This window comes from Neolamprologus brichardi, chromosome 18 (assembly GCF_056152115.1).
Source record: "Neolamprologus brichardi isolate AB-2024 chromosome 18, ASM5615211v1, whole genome shotgun sequence".
Taxonomy (NCBI): Eukaryota; Metazoa; Chordata; class Actinopteri; order Cichliformes; family Cichlidae; genus Neolamprologus; species Neolamprologus brichardi.
This window is the reverse complement of record NC_142121.1, coordinates 21,959,202-21,982,459: the sequence shown is the minus strand read 5'-3', so window position 1 is coordinate 21,982,459 and position 23,258 is coordinate 21,959,202. Positions and strand designations below refer to the sequence as shown.

Below are 23,258 nucleotides of genomic sequence, written 5' to 3'. Positions count from 1 at the left end.
TTTCTTCCATTTATCCAATTCACATTTGCAAAGGGCCTCAGCAGCCATAAGGCAAGAGGCAGGGTACACCCTGGATGGGTCACTAGTCTGTTGCAGGGCTAACACAGAGAGACAGGCGACCGTTTGCACTCACATTCACACCTATAGCCAATTTAGAGTCACCAATTAACCTAACCCCACTAACTGCATATTTTTGGACTGTGGGAGGAAGCCAGATTACCCAGTGAGAACATTGAAACTCCCCACAGGAAGTCCTCGGTCTGGTGGTGAATTTGAACTTTGGACTTTCTTTCTGTGAGGAAACACCGCCGCAACACTGTGTTTCTGAATTAAATGCAGAAAAGCAGTGCCCAAGTAAGAGTGAAAGCACACTTACAAAGATGAAACTCTTTCAAACATTGGTTACATTCTACCAGGAGTGGGGTTTGAACCCACGAGGACTGTTGTCCATTGGATCTTAAGTCCAACGCCTTAACCACTCGGCCATCCTGATGGATAGCTTGCTGCTCATGTACAATTATTATATACACGGCCTGGAATACCAGCACACCCGACGCTACAAACGTTAAGGCTCAAACTGTGGAACGTGTACAATCTTACACTGTACGTATCTTGGGACTATTATTGATTCAAGATTGGATTTTGACACAAACTGTGAAGCAGTATGCAGAGAGGGTTATCAGTGTGTGTTGTGCTTGCAGAAACTGCCCTCCTTTTACATTAAAAAGATAATTATGACACTGTTTTATAGATGTTGTATTGAGTCAGTTTTATCTTTTTCTTTGGTGTCATGGTACAGCAGTCTATCTTAAAAGGACAGGAACAAACTGATGTAAACTGCAACCTGGTCAGGGAAGCTGATTAGTAAATCGCAGCTTAACCTAGAATTTCTGTATATCAGACTCTTGAAGTAGATGGCCAACTTCATCTTAAACAATGGCTCACACCCCTTGTTTGGGGGATTTAAGTTTCCCTTCCCTCTGCACAGAGGTTTGCAGTGTTACAGAAACACAACTTAGTCCCAGCTGCTATTGTTCATCTGAATAATTTATAGCAGGTTGTGCTCACATCTATTCCATTTATTTATGTATTTTGAATGGAAATCTGTTTATTTATTTTAGTATTTTAAGCTCGCTATAAATGCTATAACTGCCTCCAACTGCCATCCATGTTCGAGTGACTTCTCAAAGAGAGCACAGGCACCCAACTCTCTGAGTTCTGTCTGCAAAACTGGAAAATCCACATTTTTCTGCTGATATCTGAGAGGTCTTCTTGTGAATTGTACTTTGCTCTGTGACTGTCTGTGCTGGAATTCAAAAATGAAAAGAGATGTATTATGAGAAGAGGAACTGCAGGTCCAAATAATACCATGAACAGCAAGAAGCAGGACAGTGTGTTGTGGTCTGCACTGAAATTTGCAGTCACAGGTGCAAGAAGGCTCATCAGTAGTGCCAGCCAAAGGTTTCATATACTGCAGAATGCATGGATACCACATACAGCCTTCTGTTTTGCTTTCTACGTCCTAAAGGCAAAATGAAACTAGTGTGATATTTTGATCCAAAACAAAGAACAAATATTTCCCCAGTGTGGTGAACTAAAAGTTGAGGTATTCAAAAACAGCCCTCGACTTGATGGAAATTATTTAGCTGTAGCACCTTTAACACACAAGATTTACATGTTGACAACACCATGGCAACTTTTCTGTTTCTTTTTCTCTCACAGTTCTGAATATTTGGCCTCTGATCTCAGGAGCATTACTCATGTACTTCTGAGGGCTGAGGCTTAATGATGTTTCCCATCCCCTTATTTCTCCTACTTCTCTTTTTTAACTTCTCTTTGAGGCACTGAAAGATATAAGCTTCTCATAAGTTAACTGTATTTTCTGGTACTTGACTAAATCCTGATAAGTCAAGTGTTTAAATCTGGTCATGAAGTTTTACAACAAAGGGAGCCTGCCATAGATCATTTTGTTTAGTGACTGATGTTTGAGTTTTATTACAGGGTTCAGCCTCAAACTAAAAAAAAGCCACAAAATAGATCCATTTAGGTCCAGTCATCACCATCTTCAGGGTGAAAGTGAATCAGACTGATCATTGTTACGCTTTGAGCCCAAGATGCCCTTTTAAGATGTGAAAATATTTTGCAGCCTTCTGCCCCGGAGACAGCACGCCTGCCACAGACGAATGACGCTGCAACAAGCCATGACATCCCATCCTAAAACAGTCTTCCACCCCACCAGGCCACTGCCATCCTGGGAGGTCACCAGAATGCCAGTCATTCATTTCGAGCCTCAGCATGTGTGCCCCCAGCAAATAGCTGCGTTCCTCTGCTGCTGAGGCTGCACATAGCATGTGATCTGATGGCTGGCTTTGGCCAGCAGCACCGTGGAAAGAGAGAGAGAGGGCTCTGTGTCTGCATACAAGCTCAGCAGCTCTGAAAATGTACCAGGGGCTTTCCATGGTCGAGAAGCAATGAGGGGAATGCAGGCTGGGGATGCTGAGAGGGGGTGTGTGTGTGTGAGGGTTCAGTAAGGGGTGAAAAGAGAGGATGAGCAGGTAGACGATGGACTGGCTTAGCAGTGTGGAAAGCATTGGGTGTGATGGAGTGATAGGAAGCTTTATTTGAGCCCTTAGCTCTAAGTTAAGCAGAGCAGGTATTTATAGGTGGCGGCACTGTGGTGAAGTGATTATTGCTGCAGCTCCACAGCAAGAACAAGCCCGGCCTTCTGTGTGGACCTGTGCTTCTTCTCACAGTCCAAAGACATTCACATTACGTTTACTAAGAATTCAAAATTGGTCCTAGATGGAAATGTGATCATTAGTGCTAGACAGTCTTTCAGCCCTGTGCTCAACAGACGACCAGGGCGTAGACCACCTCTAACCCTATGGCAGCTGGGATAGGCTCCGCCCCTGCACGACCCTGAATTGGAAAAGTCATTCGGTTAATAGACAGAAAATGGAGGTATTTATGGAGTGTGGTTTCCCAGCATAAAACGTGGTATAAATTGACAAGGCAGGTGTCTCAAGCTTAATGTTTTTCTTCTCAGTGCAGATATATCATGTCCGTTTACGTGCTCTTCATATTCCTACAACTGGCACAAACGAATTGTGCAATAAATGTGAAGTTTATTCAGTATTGTGCAACACTTCACTGCGTATTGGGTAATATTAGACATTACGCTACCAACTTTGTCTCTCATTGAATACCTTTGGCATACTTTATTAGTTTGTGGTTTAAAAACATGATTTAATAGTTTCAGAGTATTTTTCAGAGTATTACATGGTAATTATACTTTATTATTATTATTGTTGTTGTTGTTGTTTTCTTATAGTTTTAACTTATGTTTTTTTACATCTATTTGTTAAGTGCTAGAATAAACCTTAGCATAATATATGTCTTATCCATATTTTAGCATTTATTCCACAAAATGAGAAATATTTAGGGGCTTTTAGAGGTTTAATGTTAAACGCGTGTCAGAAGGGAAATACGACCTAATTTGGTTTATATAAACAAACACATAAAACACATAAAACCAAAATTGGATGGGGGTACTTCATGATTTTAGGAACTGATAGGAATGTTGTGTTATTACAACTTCCATTAAAGAGATAAGGAAACAGTTATCACGCCTTCACTGTTAACACATAGCATAAAGATTTTTTCAAGGAGTTAACTCCCTTTGTGGCAGCTTGTTTTTCCTCCTGTCAGCCTGTTTGCAAATCAAAGAATTTCTAACAGTATCATCCATTATCTTCGTGATGACTTTCAGCTTTGGCATTACTACCAGTAAGTGACGATGATTCAGCTGTCAGATATGTTAATGGTAGCAACTCCAGGCCTGGACGTGTCTGCTGACACACAGAGGCTGTATTGTGTTGACAAAAAGAAGACCATTGTCTTATTTTGCACAGAAAGTCTATTTTTAAGGCTGAATGGAGAAGCGAAGGGGGGAAAATATCTCCTCCTGTGATGAATTTAACTGGTCAGAAATATGCAATGGAAAAATTTTGACTCTATTTAAACTTCATGAAATGTCATACTGTGCATTGACCCAGATAGATAAAGCTGTGAGCATCAGCTGTGCTTGCACTGTGTAGTTTATACTCTCTCTCTCAAAAAAAAAGGTACAATCTGTAACATGTTTGTCAGGCTGATTGAACGTTATTACGTCTGTCTCCATTATGTACATATTTACCAAGTCTTTCAGCGACGTGGGCTTAATCATTTGAACAAAAACAGACTTTTTAATCTAATCCTAGCTTACATTCACGTTGCTTTACTTTGGAGAAAACGTCATTCCTCCGTGTTTCAGTTTATAACACCAAACCAGGTGATCACTTAGCTGTAAGAATCACTAACATTTACTATATAATACCTAATTGTGAATGATCCTTTAGAATGAGTCTCAAATATGTCTGCTTCTTTAAACCTCCAACCAGCTGCACTCGCTTGAATTTACTTGGAACAAGTCCTTTAACCTATAATGCCATTTTCTCCAAATGTGCCATATGACACTGAGATTATGTTTGTGTTGTGATGACCTTGTTTCAACTCCTAAAGGGCTTGTTTGGAGGCCCGGGAGCTCTCCCTGTTGCAGACATTTAAGAACTGGTGTCTGTAATTATAGTTTGTTCAAGTTTGGGGAAAATCACATAAATCTAACTTTGAAATTCTTTAGATAAGCCTTTTTATCCCACAGGTTTTACGGTGATTTATATTTTCTAAACGTGGAGGCAGCAGAGTGAACTGTAAACATAACGTGATTTTCTCACAGCACTGCGAGGATCAATATTCACTCGCTTTTTAACCCCCAAATGTTCTGCTGTGTTTACAAGTTTGCAGCAGACTATGTGTATTTTACTCACTTACGCTTGACTCATGCTTTATAATGGAGTTTTTCAGTGTGCTGAACCAAAAATGTAAAGTTGTGAACCATAAACAAAACAAAGGAACTGTGGCTTTCTCTCAATTTCTCATGTAGCGATTTAGATTACATCTCTAGTCCTTTATGGCATTGGTAAAATTGGTAAACGCTGCTCTCTAATCTCCTGATAGCCCTTCTATTGGCAGGTCTCACCAAGAGCTCAGTAACACGTCTAGGCAGCTGTTTTGAAGCATCTATTCAAATTAATGATGAGAAAGACATAAATGATTATGTCAGATTATGGATATAGTAACCAAATATACTTTGTAATTATAGTGTGCAGCCACTAATCCAGCCAGGGGGGCTGATAAGCTGGTGTACTCCGGTGTACTTGCAGTTCCCAAGCGGGACAGATAAATGGGGAAGACTGCATCAGGAAGGGGATCCAGCATAAAATCTTTGCCAAATCAAACAAGCTGATCACCAAGGATGAGATTTCATACTGAATCTGCTGGAGGTCAGGTTAACAATGACCAGCTGTGGTGCTGTTGGCTAATAGGGTGCTAATGAAAACTCCTACTGCTGGTGTAGGACAAAGGAAGAAGAGAGAGAGAAGGAAATGCAGGACTGTGGAGGTGAGAGTGGTGACTATGTGAATGTAGGGCTCATGACTGGTAAAGGAAACAAACTTAGAGAGCCAAGGTGATTGTACAGAGGGGGGATAGTTGATAGATGAAAGATGTTGGCTATGTAGTGAATCAGGGCATGCAGGAAGATGCCATGGATACGGTAAGATGGAGACAGATGATCTGCTGTGGTGACCCCTAAAGAAGAAGATATGCCTGCCACTACTCAGAATGGATGATAAACTGTGCATGCTTTATCACTGGCTTGCCTTGTGATTGACAAGTTGAGTGTTTTTATTCTGTGCTTAAGCATCTAAACATTCATATACTCAGACGAACACTCTGGAGGCACTTCAGAGATCTGTATCTTGCTCAAAGGTACAGCAACATGCAAACTGGAGGAGTCAGGGATTGAACAACCATCCTTCTGATTGGTAGATAGCCCTCAGTTTCTTAAGCAGGGACAAAGGTGTCTCTGTGCACTAAACACGTAAATAATCACTCATGTTATACTTTCTGCTGAAAGTAGGTCCAAAGTGTAGTTAGTGAAATGTAATGTTGTGTATCCATGGTCATTGTCCAGTGATTGTGAAATGTACAACACCTAGACCCAATCAGACACTAGTGTACTTCTAGACCAGGAGTCTCCAACTCCAGGCCTCGAGGGCTGGTGTGCTGCAGTTTTAGATTTGTCCTTGATCCAACACAGCTGATTCAAATGGCTAAATTACCTCCTCAACATGTCTTGCAGTTCTCCAGAGGCCTGGTAATGAATTAATCATTTGATTCAGGTGTGTAGACCCAGGGTGAGATCTAAAACCTGCAGGACACCGGCCCTTGAGGCCTGGAGTTGGAGACCCCTGTTCTAGACCCAGCTATTACAAGGACCTCCTCGCTTGTAGCACCCAGATTGAAACCCATGGGGTGGCAAAATTGCTCAGCTTGAGACTTCCCAGTGGTATCTTACTAAGCAACAGGTGACTCAATTCTTGTTGTGTATGGGTAAAATGATCAGCTTATTAGCAAGTTGCACTAGCTGGAGGAGCTGAGGGACATCTTTTAGTATAAAAGAGACAAAACATCACCCCCTTTTCACCCAAAGTGAGTGCTCATGTCATCAGTGCTTTTAATTAAAAGAAGTCAGGCCATGAGTATTCACTTTTAAGTATTTTTAAACAAGTTCAATAAATATTATTTTCATCCACAACACTCACACGAGCAAAAAAACAAGAGCAAACATTAACAGCAAACATTTTTCACTGGGTGCAGCACGTGTCACCAATGGCCAGCTCACGGTGTGCAGAGGAATGCCCAGCATCTGTTCCCCTTCTTTCTCCCCCATATAATTCTCACTCAGGAGGAGTTAGTGATCACAGGAGACTCTGTTAGCACTGCTGTCCCAAAGCAAGAATGCAAACAGCCGAAGCGCTCTTCCAAGAATCCCCAGTTGAGGACATTTCTGGAATGTCCTAACGAGCCTTCTCCGCTGTGTTTACAGTTCCAGACCGATGGAAACCCTGCAATCTGCCCCACCAGCATATCATTATCTGGCCTCCTCAGGGGACACGCAGAGGAAAAGCAACAGTTTGAGAAGTTTTCTTCATCCTAACCAAGGGTTCAGATGTTTTCAGAGCTGACCATACTACTCTAAACAGAACAAGCGAGACAGAGATGAGATTCAACCACACATACTGACTTCATGAAATTTAATAAATTCCTGCAAACCGCTTCAAATTAGTGAGACAATAAGTAAAAATAGCTGGACGCCCAGAAGCATGTCAGTTTTAATTCTTGTGTGTCGTGGTTGCTCAGCATGTTATCTGCTTTGTGCACAGGAAAAAAGAAATGGCATTGTTTCAGTGAAGAAAAAAGGGCAAAGAGATCATTGTTTCTGACTTAAAACCACTATTAGGTTACAGCTCGAGCATCACTCAAAGCAGGAAGGAAAAGTGGCCATGACATTTAACTAAGAGTGGAAACTTCATGTCAGGAGGGAGAAAGAGGCAAATTTATTTTGGCAAAATTGTAGAGGCATGTGATACAGCTGCTTTTGTGTGTGTGTGTGTGTGTGTGTGTGTGTAATATTGTGCTCTGATCAAACTCAGAGAATATCAGAAAACAAATAAGACTTTTTGACTTTACACTGCTCTTATGCAACACAGGAATGTTGGACTGAGACCAACATAAGAGAAATTGAAGTAACAGAAAACTTTTATATTTACTTTAATCAAACAGGTGTATAGTAAGTATCCGTGAAGTTTTTCACATTATAAACTACTTATGATATCACACAGAGGACTGAAACCTGTCAGGTTGCAAGTGGTGCCACTGGTGTCTTAAATGAATTTAGACAGTCGTGTTATTTTGTAGATCCACAGTGTTAGAGTTGATTAACATGTAAATTGCAATTTAGTGTTTTAGCTGGTTCATGCAGACATTTTTTAATCCATCCTTCCATCCATCCATTGCTCATCCAATTCAGGGTCCCAGGGGGCCTGTGACAGGTGGAGTACATGCTAGACTCATGTTTAGCTCATGTCAGTAACAGTTCCCTATGAACAAGCACTTGGCAATTGTAGGAAAAAAGAACTTCCTGCAAAACCAGGCTCCTGGAGTGTGGAGTAGAGGAAGAACAAGTTTTAAATGAACACAAGGCCCCTGAAGCCACCAACAAACAGTCATTGGTTTCATTGTGGTTAATGTAAGAGCCGCATTTTGAAAGAAGAGTTTCTATAACAGAAAAATATCATTTCTGTTACATCGTTATCAATTTGATTCGCCTGTGGGAATTAAGTGCAGCGCCACTTTTAAACAAAGGTCAGCCATCTAAAAATGATTATCCACACTTACAAAAGCCCATCTAGTCCACAAACAAGCTCCGCATAACAGCCTTACAGGATCAAAATCATGAAGAGAAAAACTCAACCACAGTTGCAAATGTAATTGACTTCTCCCTGCATTACTGTCATATCTCTTGAGTGCTAGTCTTATAGCTACCCAGCTGTTGTGCATTTAAATACATGTATAACTTTTTATTAGAACCTTCTGCTTTATGCAGTCATAAATCAGATGTTTTTCCCTGTGTGCATAACACAGTAGAGAGTGAAGGATTGCATTTCAGTGAAGAAAAGGGAAGTCTTTTCTCTCTTTAACTAGCTCATATGTGGTGAAAAGTAGACCCTCGGCTTTAGATTTAACCCAAGGAGGGACAATATTTAACTTGTTTAATATATGTGTGAACACTGCGATCACTGGCCACTTTATTAGGTACACCTGTTCAACAGATTGTTAGTGCAGATATGTAATCAATCATTCATATGGAAGAACTTCAATGCATTTAGGCATGTAGACATCGTTACAACAACCTGCTGAAGTTTAAACTGAGACTGAGTATGAGGAAGAAAGGTGGTTCGAGTGATACTGAATGTGGCATGGCTATTGGTGCCAGATTTGAGTATTTGACAAACTGCTGATCTACTGGAATTTTCCCACACATTCATCTTGGCGGTTCAAAACAATATCTGAAAAGTAGAAAATATCCACTGAGCAGCGGTTCCCTGAGTAAAAATACCTTGTTGATGCCAGAGATAAGGAGACAATAGCCAAACTGTTTTGAGCTAATTGGAAGGTAATCGTAACTCAAACAACCACTTTTTACAGTCAAGGTATGCAGAAGAGGCCCTCTGAAAGCCAGAGGTGGGAAGTAAAGAAGTACAAATACTTTGTTGTGGTACTTAAGTAGAATACTGTACTGTAATTTACTTGAATATTTTTTTTTCCTGACTATTTTTTACTTTTACTCTCTAAACAAATATCTGTACTTTCTACATTTTCAAAACAGGCTTGTTACTTTTGGTTTAACCCACAGGCCTTCAAACATTAAACCGATTTAAGTCTGAACAGTAACACTTGAAAGGCAGTCCTGTTCATGTTTTAATCACCAGAGGATGCCATATTTTAAAAAAAGAGATCAAAGAGGCACAAGCCTTTGCTCAGAGGATAAAGTGGTTCGTGTTGTCTTTTTTCTTTTTCATATTTTGGCACAACAGTGGTGTTACTTCAGCATCTCGGTAGCCCTACAGAAAATGAGTGAGCATAAAGGGAGAGAAGGGAGGGAGAGAAAAGAAAGACGCTAACTTCACTCAGCGATGGAGAAAGATAAGAAAGACAGGACAGGAAGAAATGAGGTTAGATTTAAAGGTAAGGGCTACTCAGTGGTGTCAGATACACTGGAAATGTAAGTTCTCATGTTTTTAAATCAAATATTGGGTCTGTTTATGTGACGTTTTGGCAAACTGAGGTAGATTAACTGTGTTATTTAAAGGTTGCATGAAAAATACTCACATACTTTGCTGTATTGTAATGGATTTAAAGTAAACAACAGTGTGTGTGACTGGTGTGCAATGGCTGTCTAGTATAAAGACAGCATAAACAGGAGAACTCATGAAACATCTGCTTACACCTTGTTAAATTCAGATGTATAAATCTGTAAAGAAGAGCAGCTGATCACAACTGATACATTAAGAGCTCTCAAGAGAAATCATTGTTAGTTCTTTTCCTCAGGCTGAGCCATTAAATCTGATTTTAGAGTTCCCCCACCCACCGAATCCCAATGTAACCCCTGACTGTACACATTTTCCTGTTTAGTGGCAAAGAAAATAGAGCTTCGTTTTTTTTAAATTGTCCTACTTTTTCTCTGCTCTGCTGTTCCACTAAATGATTCAACCTGAGTAAATTTATTAACATTTAAATTTAGATTGAAATAAAGTCTTTATTCCCATCTACTGATACTATTTTATTATTACATCAATACATTAATATATCACAAGGCTCAGTTAGCTTTGCACAACAATAGCTAGTAGAAATGTCCTCCAAAAAGCTGCTTTTAACTTTCTGTGAGTACATTTCAGAGACTGTACTTTTTCACTTTTACTTGAGTACTTTTCAACACTAGTATCTTTACTCTTACTTAAGTACAGAATGGCTAAAAAATAAGAGTTTGAGGCAACGGTTTATGTTCTTAAAACTGACAATGAAAGATCAAAAAACATTGCCTGATATGATGAGTGTTAAAACTTTTGTTTTACATTCAAATTCAGGTGGTAGGGTTTTGGCCTAAGCTTGAATACGTCCTGCTTTGCATCAACAATTTAGCCTGCTGGTGGGGTAATGTGTGGCACACATATTGTGCCCCATTACACCAAATGAGCATTGTTTAAACTGTCACAGCCTACCTGAGTATTGTTCTCCTCCCTTTATGACCACAGTGTGGCTACCTTCTGACAGCTGCTTCCAGCAGGAAAGTTCACCATGTCTCAAGGCTCAAACTGGTTTCTTGAACATGACAATGATTTCATTGTACTCAAATGGCCTCCACAGTCACCAGATCTCAATCCAATACAGCACCTTTGGGATGTGGTGTAACAGGAGATTCTTATCATTGATGTGCAGCTGGAAAAACTGTGTGATGTTATAATGTAAATATGGACCAAAATCTCTGAGGAATGTTTCTTGGTTGAATCTGTGCATGTAGACTTTTCTGAAAGAAACACGGGGCTCAACTTGGTACTAGCAAGTTTTACCTAATGAAGTGGTCAGTGAGGCAGAAAATCAGTAATCAGAGGGCAGAGCTTACAGTCCTAGCAGTCCATACAAATGAAAGACAATGAGCGTTTGAGATTGTAAATAAAAATGCCTGTGGGGAAGTTAACACCTATCAGAAGATAAACTACTTTAGGTCTATATAAACAACTATGACCCACATTCACGTGGGTCATAGTTATACAATCTTAGTTTAGTCATTTAAAAGATTGCTCATTACTCAGTGTGTTAAAATGGTTTCTTTTATTCGCAGTGGTGCTGCTGTTACTCAGGGTTTTAAAGAAGTAGCACATTCTGCTCCGAAGTTTCATGCCAAACCTGAGCAGGGCCCCTTGCAATTTCCTGCCCATAACAATAGTGCGAACAAAGAGCGAAGGGTCATGACTGGAAGTCGCAGAGGCTTCAGCTCTTTAGACCTGGACTGCCGTGGCCCAGCAGGAACACACGCTGGAAAGCTGCCCGCAACTTTAACTTCTCCAAAGAGAGAGGATGCCCAAAGCGTGGGAATTTCACTTATCATATTTTTCCAAAGAATTCCTGGACTGTGATGAACGTAGTTGTAACAGGATGCGTGTGTTTAGACAATTTAACCTTTTGACTTCACACTGACTGACACAGAAAAGTGGGTGTAGACATGATTCTTGCGCCTATTTGTTTTTGTAATCATTGCTCAACCACTCTCAAAAACGTAAAACTCTCATCTGAGAAACATCCAGTCTCGCCAAATAAATGCTAAAACATTCCCATACAAGTGTGATGAAACAGTGACACAATTATAGCGGCTTAGAATAAAGAAACATCTTTAATATTTGTTTAGCTTGCTACCAATAGCGAAACAATGATCCAGTGTTTGGGGTTTTTGAGAAGCAAACATAATAAGGCCATGACCTAAGCCTTAAACAACACATTACTAATACTCCAGATAACATCTGTGACCTCTCCTCCTCATTAGACGTCATATAGGAATGCCGTGAAGCAAGAAAAATGGTATATAAAACTTGAGAAGAGATATGATGCAACACAGGAGATGACACACAATCAGACCATTATAACACAACACTACTCAGTAGATAACAGACACACCAAACATCTGTGTGATTTTACACAAAAACATGACTTCTTAGCAGATTTCTGCCTCTTTAATTACATGGAAAATTTACATGTAATCCTGTTATTTAAATTATGGGCATGAATATTTCTTGAGTTCGGTGGCCTGAGGTATTTTCAGTGTCTGAAACAGCAGAAAATGTTTCACAAACTCACCGTGCACCTTTTGTAATGCTGATTTTACAAGTCACCAACAGTTACAGCTGTGACATAAATAGAATCAACAATAGAGTATCTCCATCTGAAATCTATTTTTGCTGTATCACTTGTATGGGGAAATGGTGCCTTAGCCTAAGATCAAATCTCGGCAGTCCCCACTTCACTACAAGCTCAAACATTGTTTTGTGGGAGAAAATAGCCTACTTCCTGCTATCATGCTGCGGTGAGAATTATGTTCCCATACAAAGCCTCAAAAACAGGTGGGATCCACCTAGTGGCGAGAAGGTGTTTTTTTCCCCCTCTGGACTGAAAAGCTCTTTGAATGTTTTATCAGTTTCTTCCATGTGGTCTTTTATGTGGCTTGCACCCACTCCCAGGAGGATGGTGTGTTAGTAAATCTCAAGTAAAAACATTACTTACACTGTAAAAATTAAGACAGAAAACCTGCGGCAGTGCCAGAATTTGACATTCCCAGGCATAAAATGTTTCTCTGTTTTCTCCGCAAACTTTTTCTCTTCTCCATGTCAGATACTGACTTCCCTACAAAGGCACAGAGGCCTCAAGTATGCAAGATGTTTCATGAACCATTTGGAAAGCAGGCTGATAAATAAACAGAGCTGTACCTTCACAGATACAAACACACACACACACACACACTGCAAAGAACATGTTTCTCATCCTCTGTTTTGGGTCTGTAGGAGCTCTGAGCCATGGCAACCGAATACCGAGGGGAGAAAAATTTGCCTGGCTGAGCTCCATCCTTCTGGCAGTCATGCTAAAACTCATGAATAGCATGACAAAAACAACATTCCTCATTGAAGTGATATAGTCCTGAAGGAATTCCTGTTAAATAGAGGCATTTCTCGGCGTGCATACCTCATTGTATTGAAACCATGTGGCGTAACGTGTGAATGTAAATTCTACTGCAGATCCAAAGCAGTGAGAGAAAATGACTTTGGGCACATGCAGACATTTACATTGTCTGTTTTTCTTTGTGTTTCACCACTGTACATGTGTGCATGTGGGTATTAATTTCTTATAACATATTTTCTTCTTGGATAAGCACATTTGTCTGTGATTTGCAGGGGGGAAAAAAGGTGCTGAGACTTGAAATTTGCCTACTATTGTCTAGTTTCCCTGTGTGTATAAACACATTAAAGTACAGCACCTGTGGTTCTTTAGAGCCAAAATGCACACACTTGTGTGTATGCAGATACGTACGTGCGTATGACGAGTCTGACAAACAGTTGTTAGGGTCAATCTGTATGAGCAGAGATATCAGTGGCCCACTGCCATGTCTCCCACGCAAGTGCTGAGTCGTGAGGTTAGTATGCAGGGAAAATAAGACTGAGAACTAAAAGATTAAAGAGTAGGCAAAGCATTACAGAAAGGCTGGTATTGGTATTTAACTATGTAACTACATTTATTTTATCAGTTAAGACCAAGAGTAGCTAATGCAAGCTAATTTTGCAGCTGTAACTTGTCACAGGTCCAATGTTAAATCAGGAGTTTCAGGCCAGTGGTTTTATTGCACAGTGCATATTTTCCATCAATAATCACAATAAAGCATTATGTCATTAGAGAAGTGCTGGTTGCACTGAAATCCATGGAAACTTGGAGGCAAATGGGTGCATACACACAGCACTGAGGTCAGTGAGCTTGGTTTGGGTTATATACACTCAATGACCACTTTATTAAGTGCATTTGATTAGGCAGTATTTGGCTGGACCCTTTTCTTTTTTTTTTTTTTTGCCTCAGAACTGTTTTAATTCTTAATGGCACAGATTTAGCAAGGTGCTGGAAACATTCCTCTGAGATTTTGGTCCATACTGACTTGATAGTATCACATAGTTGGTGCAGATTCGCGGGCTAAACATCCATGATGTCTCAAAGAGGCTCTATTGAATTGAGATCTGGTGCCTGTGGAAGCCATTTGAGTACACTGAGAGCATTGTCATGTTCAAGAAACCAGTTTGAGGTGATTTGAGCTTTGTGACTTAATGTGTTATCTTCCTGGAAGCAGTCATCAGAAGATGGGTATGTTGCAACTAAGCCAATAGCAATACTCAGGTAGGCTGTGATGTTTAAACAAGGTTCAACTGTTCATAAGGGACTTAGTGTGTGCAAACAATGTCCCCCAAACCATTTCACCACCACCACCACCAGCCTGAATGGTTACACGGCAGACATACAAGGCAGGAGGTATCCATGCTTTATTGTGGTTTACCCCAAATTGTGACTTTATCATCTAAATGTTGCAGCAGAATTCGAGACTCATACGATGAGGCGATGTTAGTCCAATCTTTTGTTCAATTTTGGTGAACCTGTGAATATTGTAGTCTCAGTTGTCTGTTCACAGCTGACAGAAGTGGCACCTGGTTTGGTCTGCTGCTGTAGACCATCTGCTTCAAGGTTCAGCGTGTTGTACATTCAGATCTTCTACATACATGATTAGGGTTCAACTATACATTTCTATACATTTCATATTATGATTTATTCTCACATAACCTTTCATATTTTTGGGGGTGGAAAACATGACTCATGTTTGAAACATTCAATCAAAAGTCATCAAATTGTTTTAACAAGCAGTGAGAAAGAAGCAAATAATCAGCACCCATATTTAGTGAGCTCATTTTAATCAGCTACACACTGATTTCATCATTGCTGATTTACAGTGTTGCATTCCTGGTTCTCTGTCACTGATAGCATCCCTGAGAGCCTGGAAGAGGACGAGACATGTTATGGAAAGCCCACTGTAAGATGCCATCAATGGAGCTCTGCTGCAGTGAAGAGAAGAAAACACAATAGGATTAACTGCTGAACACCTATTTGTCTATTTGTCATAGATTTAGTAACATATTAGGTAAATATAAATCCTTAAATCAATCAATCTGCCATCTATAATGCAAACCTTCTTAGAGTTCACTGTAACTCGGAAATTTAGCTTCTGAATTGTAAATTATTTAAATAGTCAGCAGGTAGGGGCTAAAAACAGAGGCACCCAAATCAAGACTGTGAGCCCAGTGAAGCCAAGAAGAACTCACACATCTGTACACATCTGTAAAACATCTGTACAAATATTTCAGGCCAAAATCACAGCTAACAACATCAGGACAAGCTGCTCCAAATCGCCTAATGTTTTGTCCTCGGTGCCTTTTGTTTACCCCGACAGCTCACTGACTGTCTCTGTGATAAGGAAACAGTCATCTTGTGTCTGACGTGAACTGTTGCACCCTGCCTGCATCTGTGATATCGACATGTAACTGATCTCCACTCACGTCTCCCAGGATGGAGTCCAGTTCATCTTTATGGTGGAGGGGCTCAGAGAGGGAGGCGCTTTGATCATGACTAAGTGTGTTTTGAGCCAGCGGTGCAAGCTGAAGACAAACACACACAGACACACACACAGGAGAGATTACATAGAGTATTTGGTGGTATTAAGATAATAAAGGTTGTAAATTCTTTTTCGAGGTGTGTACATGTGGAGACACACCTGCCCGCCTCTGGATTCAGCCTCTCTCTCAGCAGAGCTGCCCCACAGTCTGGAGCAGGACAGGCAGATGGACCTCCCTCTTAGAAACACACAAATGCTTTGAGTGAACATTTCCGTGGTGTATAAGGTTTCTCTCAATCAATACGTCATTTCTGACACAGGAAGCCGTTCAAACCCTTCCAGCTGGGAAAATAACTTGGGGCTCTAATTAATTAAAAAAGGGAAGCTTTTTCTTCTTATCATTGGCTTTGGTTAATACTGTGTTTTTAATCAACATAAAAAGGAGCCACGAGAGCTTATCACATGGATTCGGCTTTAATTTGTTGTATCTGTGTTATCGTTGTGTAAAATCATTGTGAACCTCGCTCACATTGCTCACTACTCAGCTGCAAGGGCTCCACTTACAATCCATTAGCCACCATTATCCCAAGAGAGATTATTGAAAGCGCACACCCTTAATGCACACTGGTGATCAATACCAACATACAGGAAGTTCTCAGAGAGCCCCGAATGTTTTTTTTCTTCTAATGTAGATGATGCTGAGATTAGGATTTCAGGAGCTCAGGGGAAACGCTCTCTGACGTCTCCTAAAAATTTTTCTTCTTCAGTCGGAAGAAGAAATTAGTGGTTTTCTTACTTGGAAAAGTGGCAGTTTACATGGAAATGCTTCAGACACTGAAAGCAGTGGGTCAAATCTCCTCCTCCGAGGTGGCAAACACCGCACACCTCCCTCACGCCGACCAGCTCTCCACCCGAGCACTGGAGACAAATTTATACATGCATCAAGTGTGACTATTTTTACATGTTGCAGAGGCGGGAAAAGGATGAGGCTGATGGAAGCTGAACTGATTTAAAAAAATGGTTGAATGATGTAGAAGGTCACCTGGTTTCTGCCACCTGACGCACTCATCGTCGCCGTGACGCTTGTGAGGGAGGATGACAGCGATGAGTAGAATGAGACGTCGGTGATGGAGTTACTGCAGTTTGTGTTTGTTTGCTGAGGCTGAGCTGAGAGTGCCTGAATGCAAATATTTAGACTATGATCAGTTCTAGGAAAAGCATCAGTGTTTACCAAAGCCCTTAAAACTTTTTTTTGTAAACAAGTCTTCAAGTTTTACTGTGACTTATTATCCTGAACTACGTAAATACAAATTACTAAAGTTGGAAATACCAGACAGGGTGTGAGAACCATGAGTTTTCTTTTACATATGAAACGTACTGAAAATATAAGTTGCTATGAGCAGAAAGATTCTCACATTTAAAAATGACCACACAGTAATAGTCAGTACTCGGGGTGACTCAGAGGCTTGGGCCGCTGCTCACTTCTTTATGTTTTTCTCGCAAGACTCCCAGACTTTCTAGGAATTTTTTAAAGTGGTCCTGAGCAATAGCTCTCCAGGCTTTCTGAAGGTCTTTTAAAGTTTTCTTCAGCTGCTTTTTGTTTACTCATTTTCAGTCTAGTCACATAATTTGTTCATTTCTTTTGCTAAATCTATGAAAAATGCTGAAGATAGCACATTTTTGTACCAACAAGATGATTCCCAAAAAGCTACTAGCCAAAAGCCAGGCATATCTCAGCATGGTGTGCAGTGTGTCCTTAAAAAGAAATTGACAAGTGGAGGACAAAAGAAAAAATGTCAAGCCCAAAAAAATTATCTGCAGCAGATGCAAATGGTCTCAGTGGCTGTCAAGAAGCAGTTCTTAAGGAAGGGGAAAAGAGAGGTATGCTAAAAAAAAATTTTTTTTAAATGACAGAAAGCCAAAGACCACAGGTGTCCTGGAGTGATCCAAATCTAAAACGTCTGGTTCACATCATGTACAGAGGAGGTCAGGATAGAGGTACAACAATGTGACTATAGCCATCTGTAAAACACAGTGGAAGCTCTGTCATGGTTTGGTGCTGCATTTCAGCTAGTGGTGTTGGGGATCTTGTCAAAAATGATGAAATCTTGAATGCAGAAAGGTAGCAACAGATTTTGATCCAATATGCAGTGCCATCTGGAAAGTGTCTGATCGAGAAAAGGATAATATTTCATCATAACAATGATCCCAAACACATTGCCAATGCAGTGAATGCACACCTGGATAGAAAAAACACACAATGCAACATTATCAGTCATGGATTAGCCAGACCAGAGCCCGGACCTCAGTATTGCTGAAGCACTGTGGGATCATCTTGACAGAGAACAGAACAAATGGCAGCTAAAATCAGAAGAAAAAAAACCTTCAAGAAGAACTATTGGAGAACTATTCCTGAAGACTACTTAAAGAGAGTGCAGACTGTGTTGAAGAATAAAGGTGGTCATACCAAATATTGACTGCATTACTGTATTTCTATGTATGTTTGCTCATGTTTTAACAAATTGCTGAAACCATTCCCCATTTTCCTAGCAAAATATAAAGAAATGAAGGTTGTTGAAGACTTTTTCACAGTACTGTAGGTTATTTAGTGGATTCGGTATGTGCACATTTCCTGCTTCCTTCCTTCAGGAACTTACTTGTAAGGGTAGCTGTGCTTTCTCTTTTTTCACCCTGTGTCCACGGCACCACTCACACTGCCAAGAGCCACTGCAGATAATGTAAAGTTATAACCTCTTTCTCAAAGCAAGACTTAAAAAAAAAACAAACCACATTATTATCCTTCACCTTGGTATGGACGAGAGTGGAGGGTCAAGGCAGGCCAGATGAAAAGCTCGAGGGCAACCGTCACAGCAGATCAGCTCCCCTCCATCCTTACACACTGTACACTCATCATCATTGTAATGAATCTAAACACAGACAGATAAATGTAACATGCAGGCACCCACATTCATATAAAGCACAAGCAACTTTAGTTAAGAGCGAGTGGATTACAGCGTCTACCATGCGTGTGGCTGTCTCCCCCTGGTGGTGAAATGTGCTCTTAGCAGACTTGGACTTTGATGCATTTGTCTCCTCTGACGGACCCCCACCAGCTTTAATGGGCTCTCTGGTGGCCCCTGTTAAATGACAGTGGGTTTTAAAGGGGAAAATCTTGCATAAAGGTTAAAGCTTAGTTAGGTCTGTGTTTTCACATTCATAGTTTGATGTTGCTTCAGTTTTCTGAAAAAAGAAGTTCACATATTCATTATATGACTTACCTTCCAAACAATATGCCTGCATAACATGCACCTTTTCTTGGTTATCATGGTTGACTGGGGGATCCGCGGAGGGAGCCGAGAAGGAGGAGGATGAAGAGGGCAGGTGGACTCCTCTCTGGATTGTGGAAGACAGTACTTGCACACCTGAAGCAGAAAATAGGTTTGGTTATGTATTTGTGGCATAAAAGTATTTAATATATTTATTTTTATGATAATTACTGTTTTCAGATGGCAGCTTGGAGCCAGGAGCTTCACTCTTCACTCTGTAGAGCTTCACTTTACTTCCTTAAACAGAGTAGATAAGACTTTATAATGAAGACAGCACAGTCATGTGCGTTTTAGAGTATTCCAAGTTCATTCTTAGTGAAACCTATGTATCTTTTGATTGCCAAAATAAGCCTATTATACTTTGCTTATTTTTTTGTCACATATACTTTAACAATAGTGGATACTTATTTTAAACATGCACCAAACACTCTTCAGAGAGTTTTTGCTACTCTTGGGAGAAGGGATATCCTCTCAACAACTCTGGGGCTGAGCACAGAAGCCCCACCCACCTGCAGTTCAAGACTTCTGGAGGTGGCCAATCAGAAGAAAGTGATTAGGGTCAATAAGGATTATTTGAGCTAATTAGAAAAGATTTGTGACTATAGTTAAGGGGAACATGCAGAGATGGAGGCAGAAGACCCCTAAAGGGAGCAGCTGGTTAAATGAATGAATGAATGTAGCCACAGCCACCCTGGGGCGCATTGACAGAGGCGAGGCTGCTGGACACTGGCGCCACCGGGCCCTCTGACCACCACCAGTAGGCGATGGGTGAAGCGTCTTGCCCAAGGACACAACGACCGAAACTGTCCAAGCCGGGGCTCGAAACAGCAACCTTCCGATTACAAGGCGAACTCCCAACTCTTGAGCCACAATCGCCCCTGATAGAGAACAGATACAAAGCAAGTGCAGTATGGGAGATGACCTCCTCCATCGGTTGTCTTGGCATGATACTGTGACCGCTGGGAGCTCGGTTCTCGATCCGCATGGCTCCTCTTCTTACTGTGAGGAGGTTTGTGACTTCCAGATGGTCTGTTTTCATGTTTGGAAACTGCAGTCTCCCTTCCTGTCAAACAAAATCAGCAACAATGTAAACCATTAGAGTCTAAATGTGACAGAAAATTGTCCCGAGAGACTGTTTTCAGCTCTGGTGCAACGGATGCAACTGAGGTTTTATTGCTTTTGTAAATTAATAAGAAAAAATAGAAAGAAATCCGAGGAATGTCAGTTTGTGCTGAATGTTATTTGACACTGGTACAGTAGTCTATTCTTCTGAGGATCCTCAGACGCTCATCATGGGCAGGAACGTCATAGAATTTTGGTCTTTTCATGATTTCTTTGAACTGTTCTTTTAACTGTACATCATCTTTATTGACTCTAAATAAACAAATAAAAAATCTAAACAAGAATAGTGAGCGCTAGAAACTATTTATTTATATTTCTCTAATTCACATGGGTTCAAAAGTATACATACAGGCCAAAATACATACATATACTCACTAAAGGCCTATTAACTGGTTGACTACCGCCACTAGTTCTCTTTGCCATTTAAAAAGGATTTGTTTGACAGCACTCATTGTGTTGGCAATAAGACTGGAAAGTCCAAGGAACTCAGTGAAAATCTAATAAGGAGACTATTAGATTTACACAAGTTGTCTTTTGGAGCCATTTTTAAACAGCTGCAGATTCCAAGATAAATTCAGACAATTGTACATAGGGACAAGTTATTCGGGTGTGACCACTTTACTAAGGTCTGGCAAAAGACAAGACAAAGATTGAGCTTCTTGGCCATAGTGACAAGAGGTATGTTTGGAGGAGTAAAGGTGAGGCTTTCGAACCTAAGAACACTGTACTAACTATCAAGCGTCGTGGTGGCATCATGTTCTGGGGCTGTTTTGCTGCCAGTGGTAATGACAGATTTCAAGAGTGGATGAAATAATGAAGAGGAGAACTACATCCAAATTCTTTGACTTCACCTCAAATTGGGAATTAGATGGTTGAAACTTGGACGTAATTAGATTTTTCAAACACACAGACGCTCACTCACACCCAAAATGGTTTTAGCATAGATCAAACAAGCTAACATTAAGATACTGACCTTCCAAAATTCCCAATAAATTTGTGGACTAAGCTTAAAAGCCGGGTCCATGCCAGGAAACCAGCCAATTTTAATAAAATCTTCCAAATTTGCCAAGAGCACCATTCAAACATCCCATCAGAATTATGCCAGATGGCTTCCAAAAGCATCTGGTCGAGGTGCATCTTGCTGAGGGGTACTTAACCAAATATTAATGGGGGTGTACGGATCCATATATTTGAGCCTGTGTGAATCTAACATAAAGTAAAACTTGTGCACTCAATTCTTGTTATTTTGAAGTCACAATAGATGTATGATGTACAATCCCACCGTGGGAGAACAATAGTTTATTCCTTAATAGGAATCATGAACTTATCGTGTCAATCACCATGACAAAATTATTACGACAGTCATGCCTATAACAAGTGTATAGATGTAGATTTATTTGTGTGTGACAAATGTTTTGTCGTAAACTGTGTGTCACATACGGGAATCCAGGTTAGTGAGCAGGGTCTGCAGCCTGGGGTAGCTGTCCAGATTATAGTCTTTGGATAAGTTGTTCAAGAAGGCCTGGACAGTGGATCTGCTCTGCTCCAACACCCAGGACAGGAGGGAGTACATGGCCTTGTGGATGCCTTCTCTAGCCTCTTTCTCCAGAGTCTCCTATAGACGCATTAAGTTTATGAGTTTGAAGACTGAAAATTCAGCACTGATATCCTTTAATGGAAGCAGCCAGATGCAACAAATATTATTTCAATTATAAGCAATTATATTTAAAAATAACACTAATTTGACAGGTTAACTCAGTATATTTGTAATGTTGGATAGTGCCGTACCTGATACTTGCTTAAAGTAGCATAAAAAAATGATTTCAAATCAAAATTAAGGTTTACACAATTAATACCGATATCCAATCTCTGTTCAGTTTCTTACCTTCAGCAGTTGCTCTGTGATGATGTTTTTGTCCGCCAAACCATAGACCAGGGGGAAAGGGTCATCCACAGCCATAGCGATGTCAGTTCGCAGCTCCCTCAGCAGCGAGCGGAGGTTTGTGTCCCTAAACGCCTCGACTCTTGACATGATCTTCTTTTGTGTGCAAGTGAGAAATGACTTGACACCGTCTGAGACCACAGATGAAGAATTTCAGATGTGGGGGGTGTGTCCCTCACAGGGAAGGTGCACTGCTTCATGCTGACTGCATACATGAATAAGCCATATCTTAAAAACTCCTGTATTTTTTTTCATCCTGTGTTTGTGCTTTTAATAACGCATCTATGACTCTATGAAAAAAAATGAAGCTACCAGCCTTTCATTTCTGAGACTTCCCTCCAGGGAGGCCAGCCCTGGACCTTTTGTCTCTTTTGAGTTCATTTGTCCACTAACAGCACTAACGGCCTTCATCCAGGGGAATACCTGTCCTCTTACATCAGGAGAGCAGAGTGAAGTGACCTGATGTGCGACAGTTTTCTTCTTAAAAGGTTCTTTCCACCTCAACTTCCCCTCACCTGTCAGGTTTTCACACACTGACTCACCACAGGGAACTCCGCATTAGTGTGATAATTATGACTTCGCCACAGGCAGGAGAACATTAACACTGTAAACAGTTTAATGACTGACAGACTGATTGCATGACTGGTAGCCTACTATGCTTTATGCAGTTGTTATTCTGTTAGTTTGTTCCTCCAATTCTCATTATTCTACTAAAAAGGCCTAAACAAAGAGGAACCGGTCTTTCATTTACTAGAGAGCATTTGCCTGCAGTTTCCACTAATTCAATTTCATGTCATGTAAATATTCATTAGGCCTAAATGCTAGACTATCCAATTACTTTAACTCATAAATAAGGTTAGGAAACAACTGGGTAGCTTGAGAAATATGCTCACTAAGTCCCTTAGTTCACTGCAAAGCCAAAGCCAGAAGATGGCCAACTAAGTTAAGCATTAAAAAAAAGTTACTGCTTTAGTAGCCAAAAAAATCATCTGTGGTTTGTGTGCCAAACCATATGAGAGGTAAACGGTCATCCAAAAATGTGACAAGGTCAGTATAAAATCTCCCGCAGCAAAGAATTCAAGTCTTAGATTCTTTAAAAGTTTGTTTGTAAATGAGATACAGAGACCTAAGGCCTGTATTATGAAGCAGGATTTAATCTTATCTGGGTGACTTCAGG

General features: G+C 40.5%; 1 protein-coding gene and 1 non-coding gene across 2 annotated transcripts; both read right to left on the bottom strand.

Moving 5' to 3' along the window:
• Positions 1-410: 410 nt before the first annotated feature.
• On the bottom strand, positions 411-493 carry trnal-uaa (transfer RNA leucine (anticodon UAA)). Its single transcript has one exon. It is a non-coding gene; the product is annotated as a tRNA-Leu (tRNA).
• A 14,337-nt stretch (positions 494-14,830) lies between these two features.
• On the bottom strand, positions 14,831-22,171 carry aire (autoimmune regulator). The gene is made up of 13 exons (XM_035906046.2): positions 22,025-22,171; positions 21,580-21,754; positions 19,940-20,080; positions 19,189-19,254; positions 18,970-19,113; positions 18,713-18,828; positions 18,497-18,618; positions 18,349-18,418; positions 16,734-16,868; positions 16,488-16,609; positions 15,851-15,929; positions 15,636-15,734; positions 14,831-15,137 (listed from the first exon to the last, which is right to left on the bottom strand). Exons 1-13 carry the CDS (start codon positions 22,169-22,171, stop codon positions 15,054-15,056), a joined length of 1,500 nt encoding a protein of 499 aa, XP_035761939.2. The 3' UTR covers positions 14,831-15,053.
• Between the last annotated feature and the right edge of the window lie 1,087 nt (positions 22,172-23,258).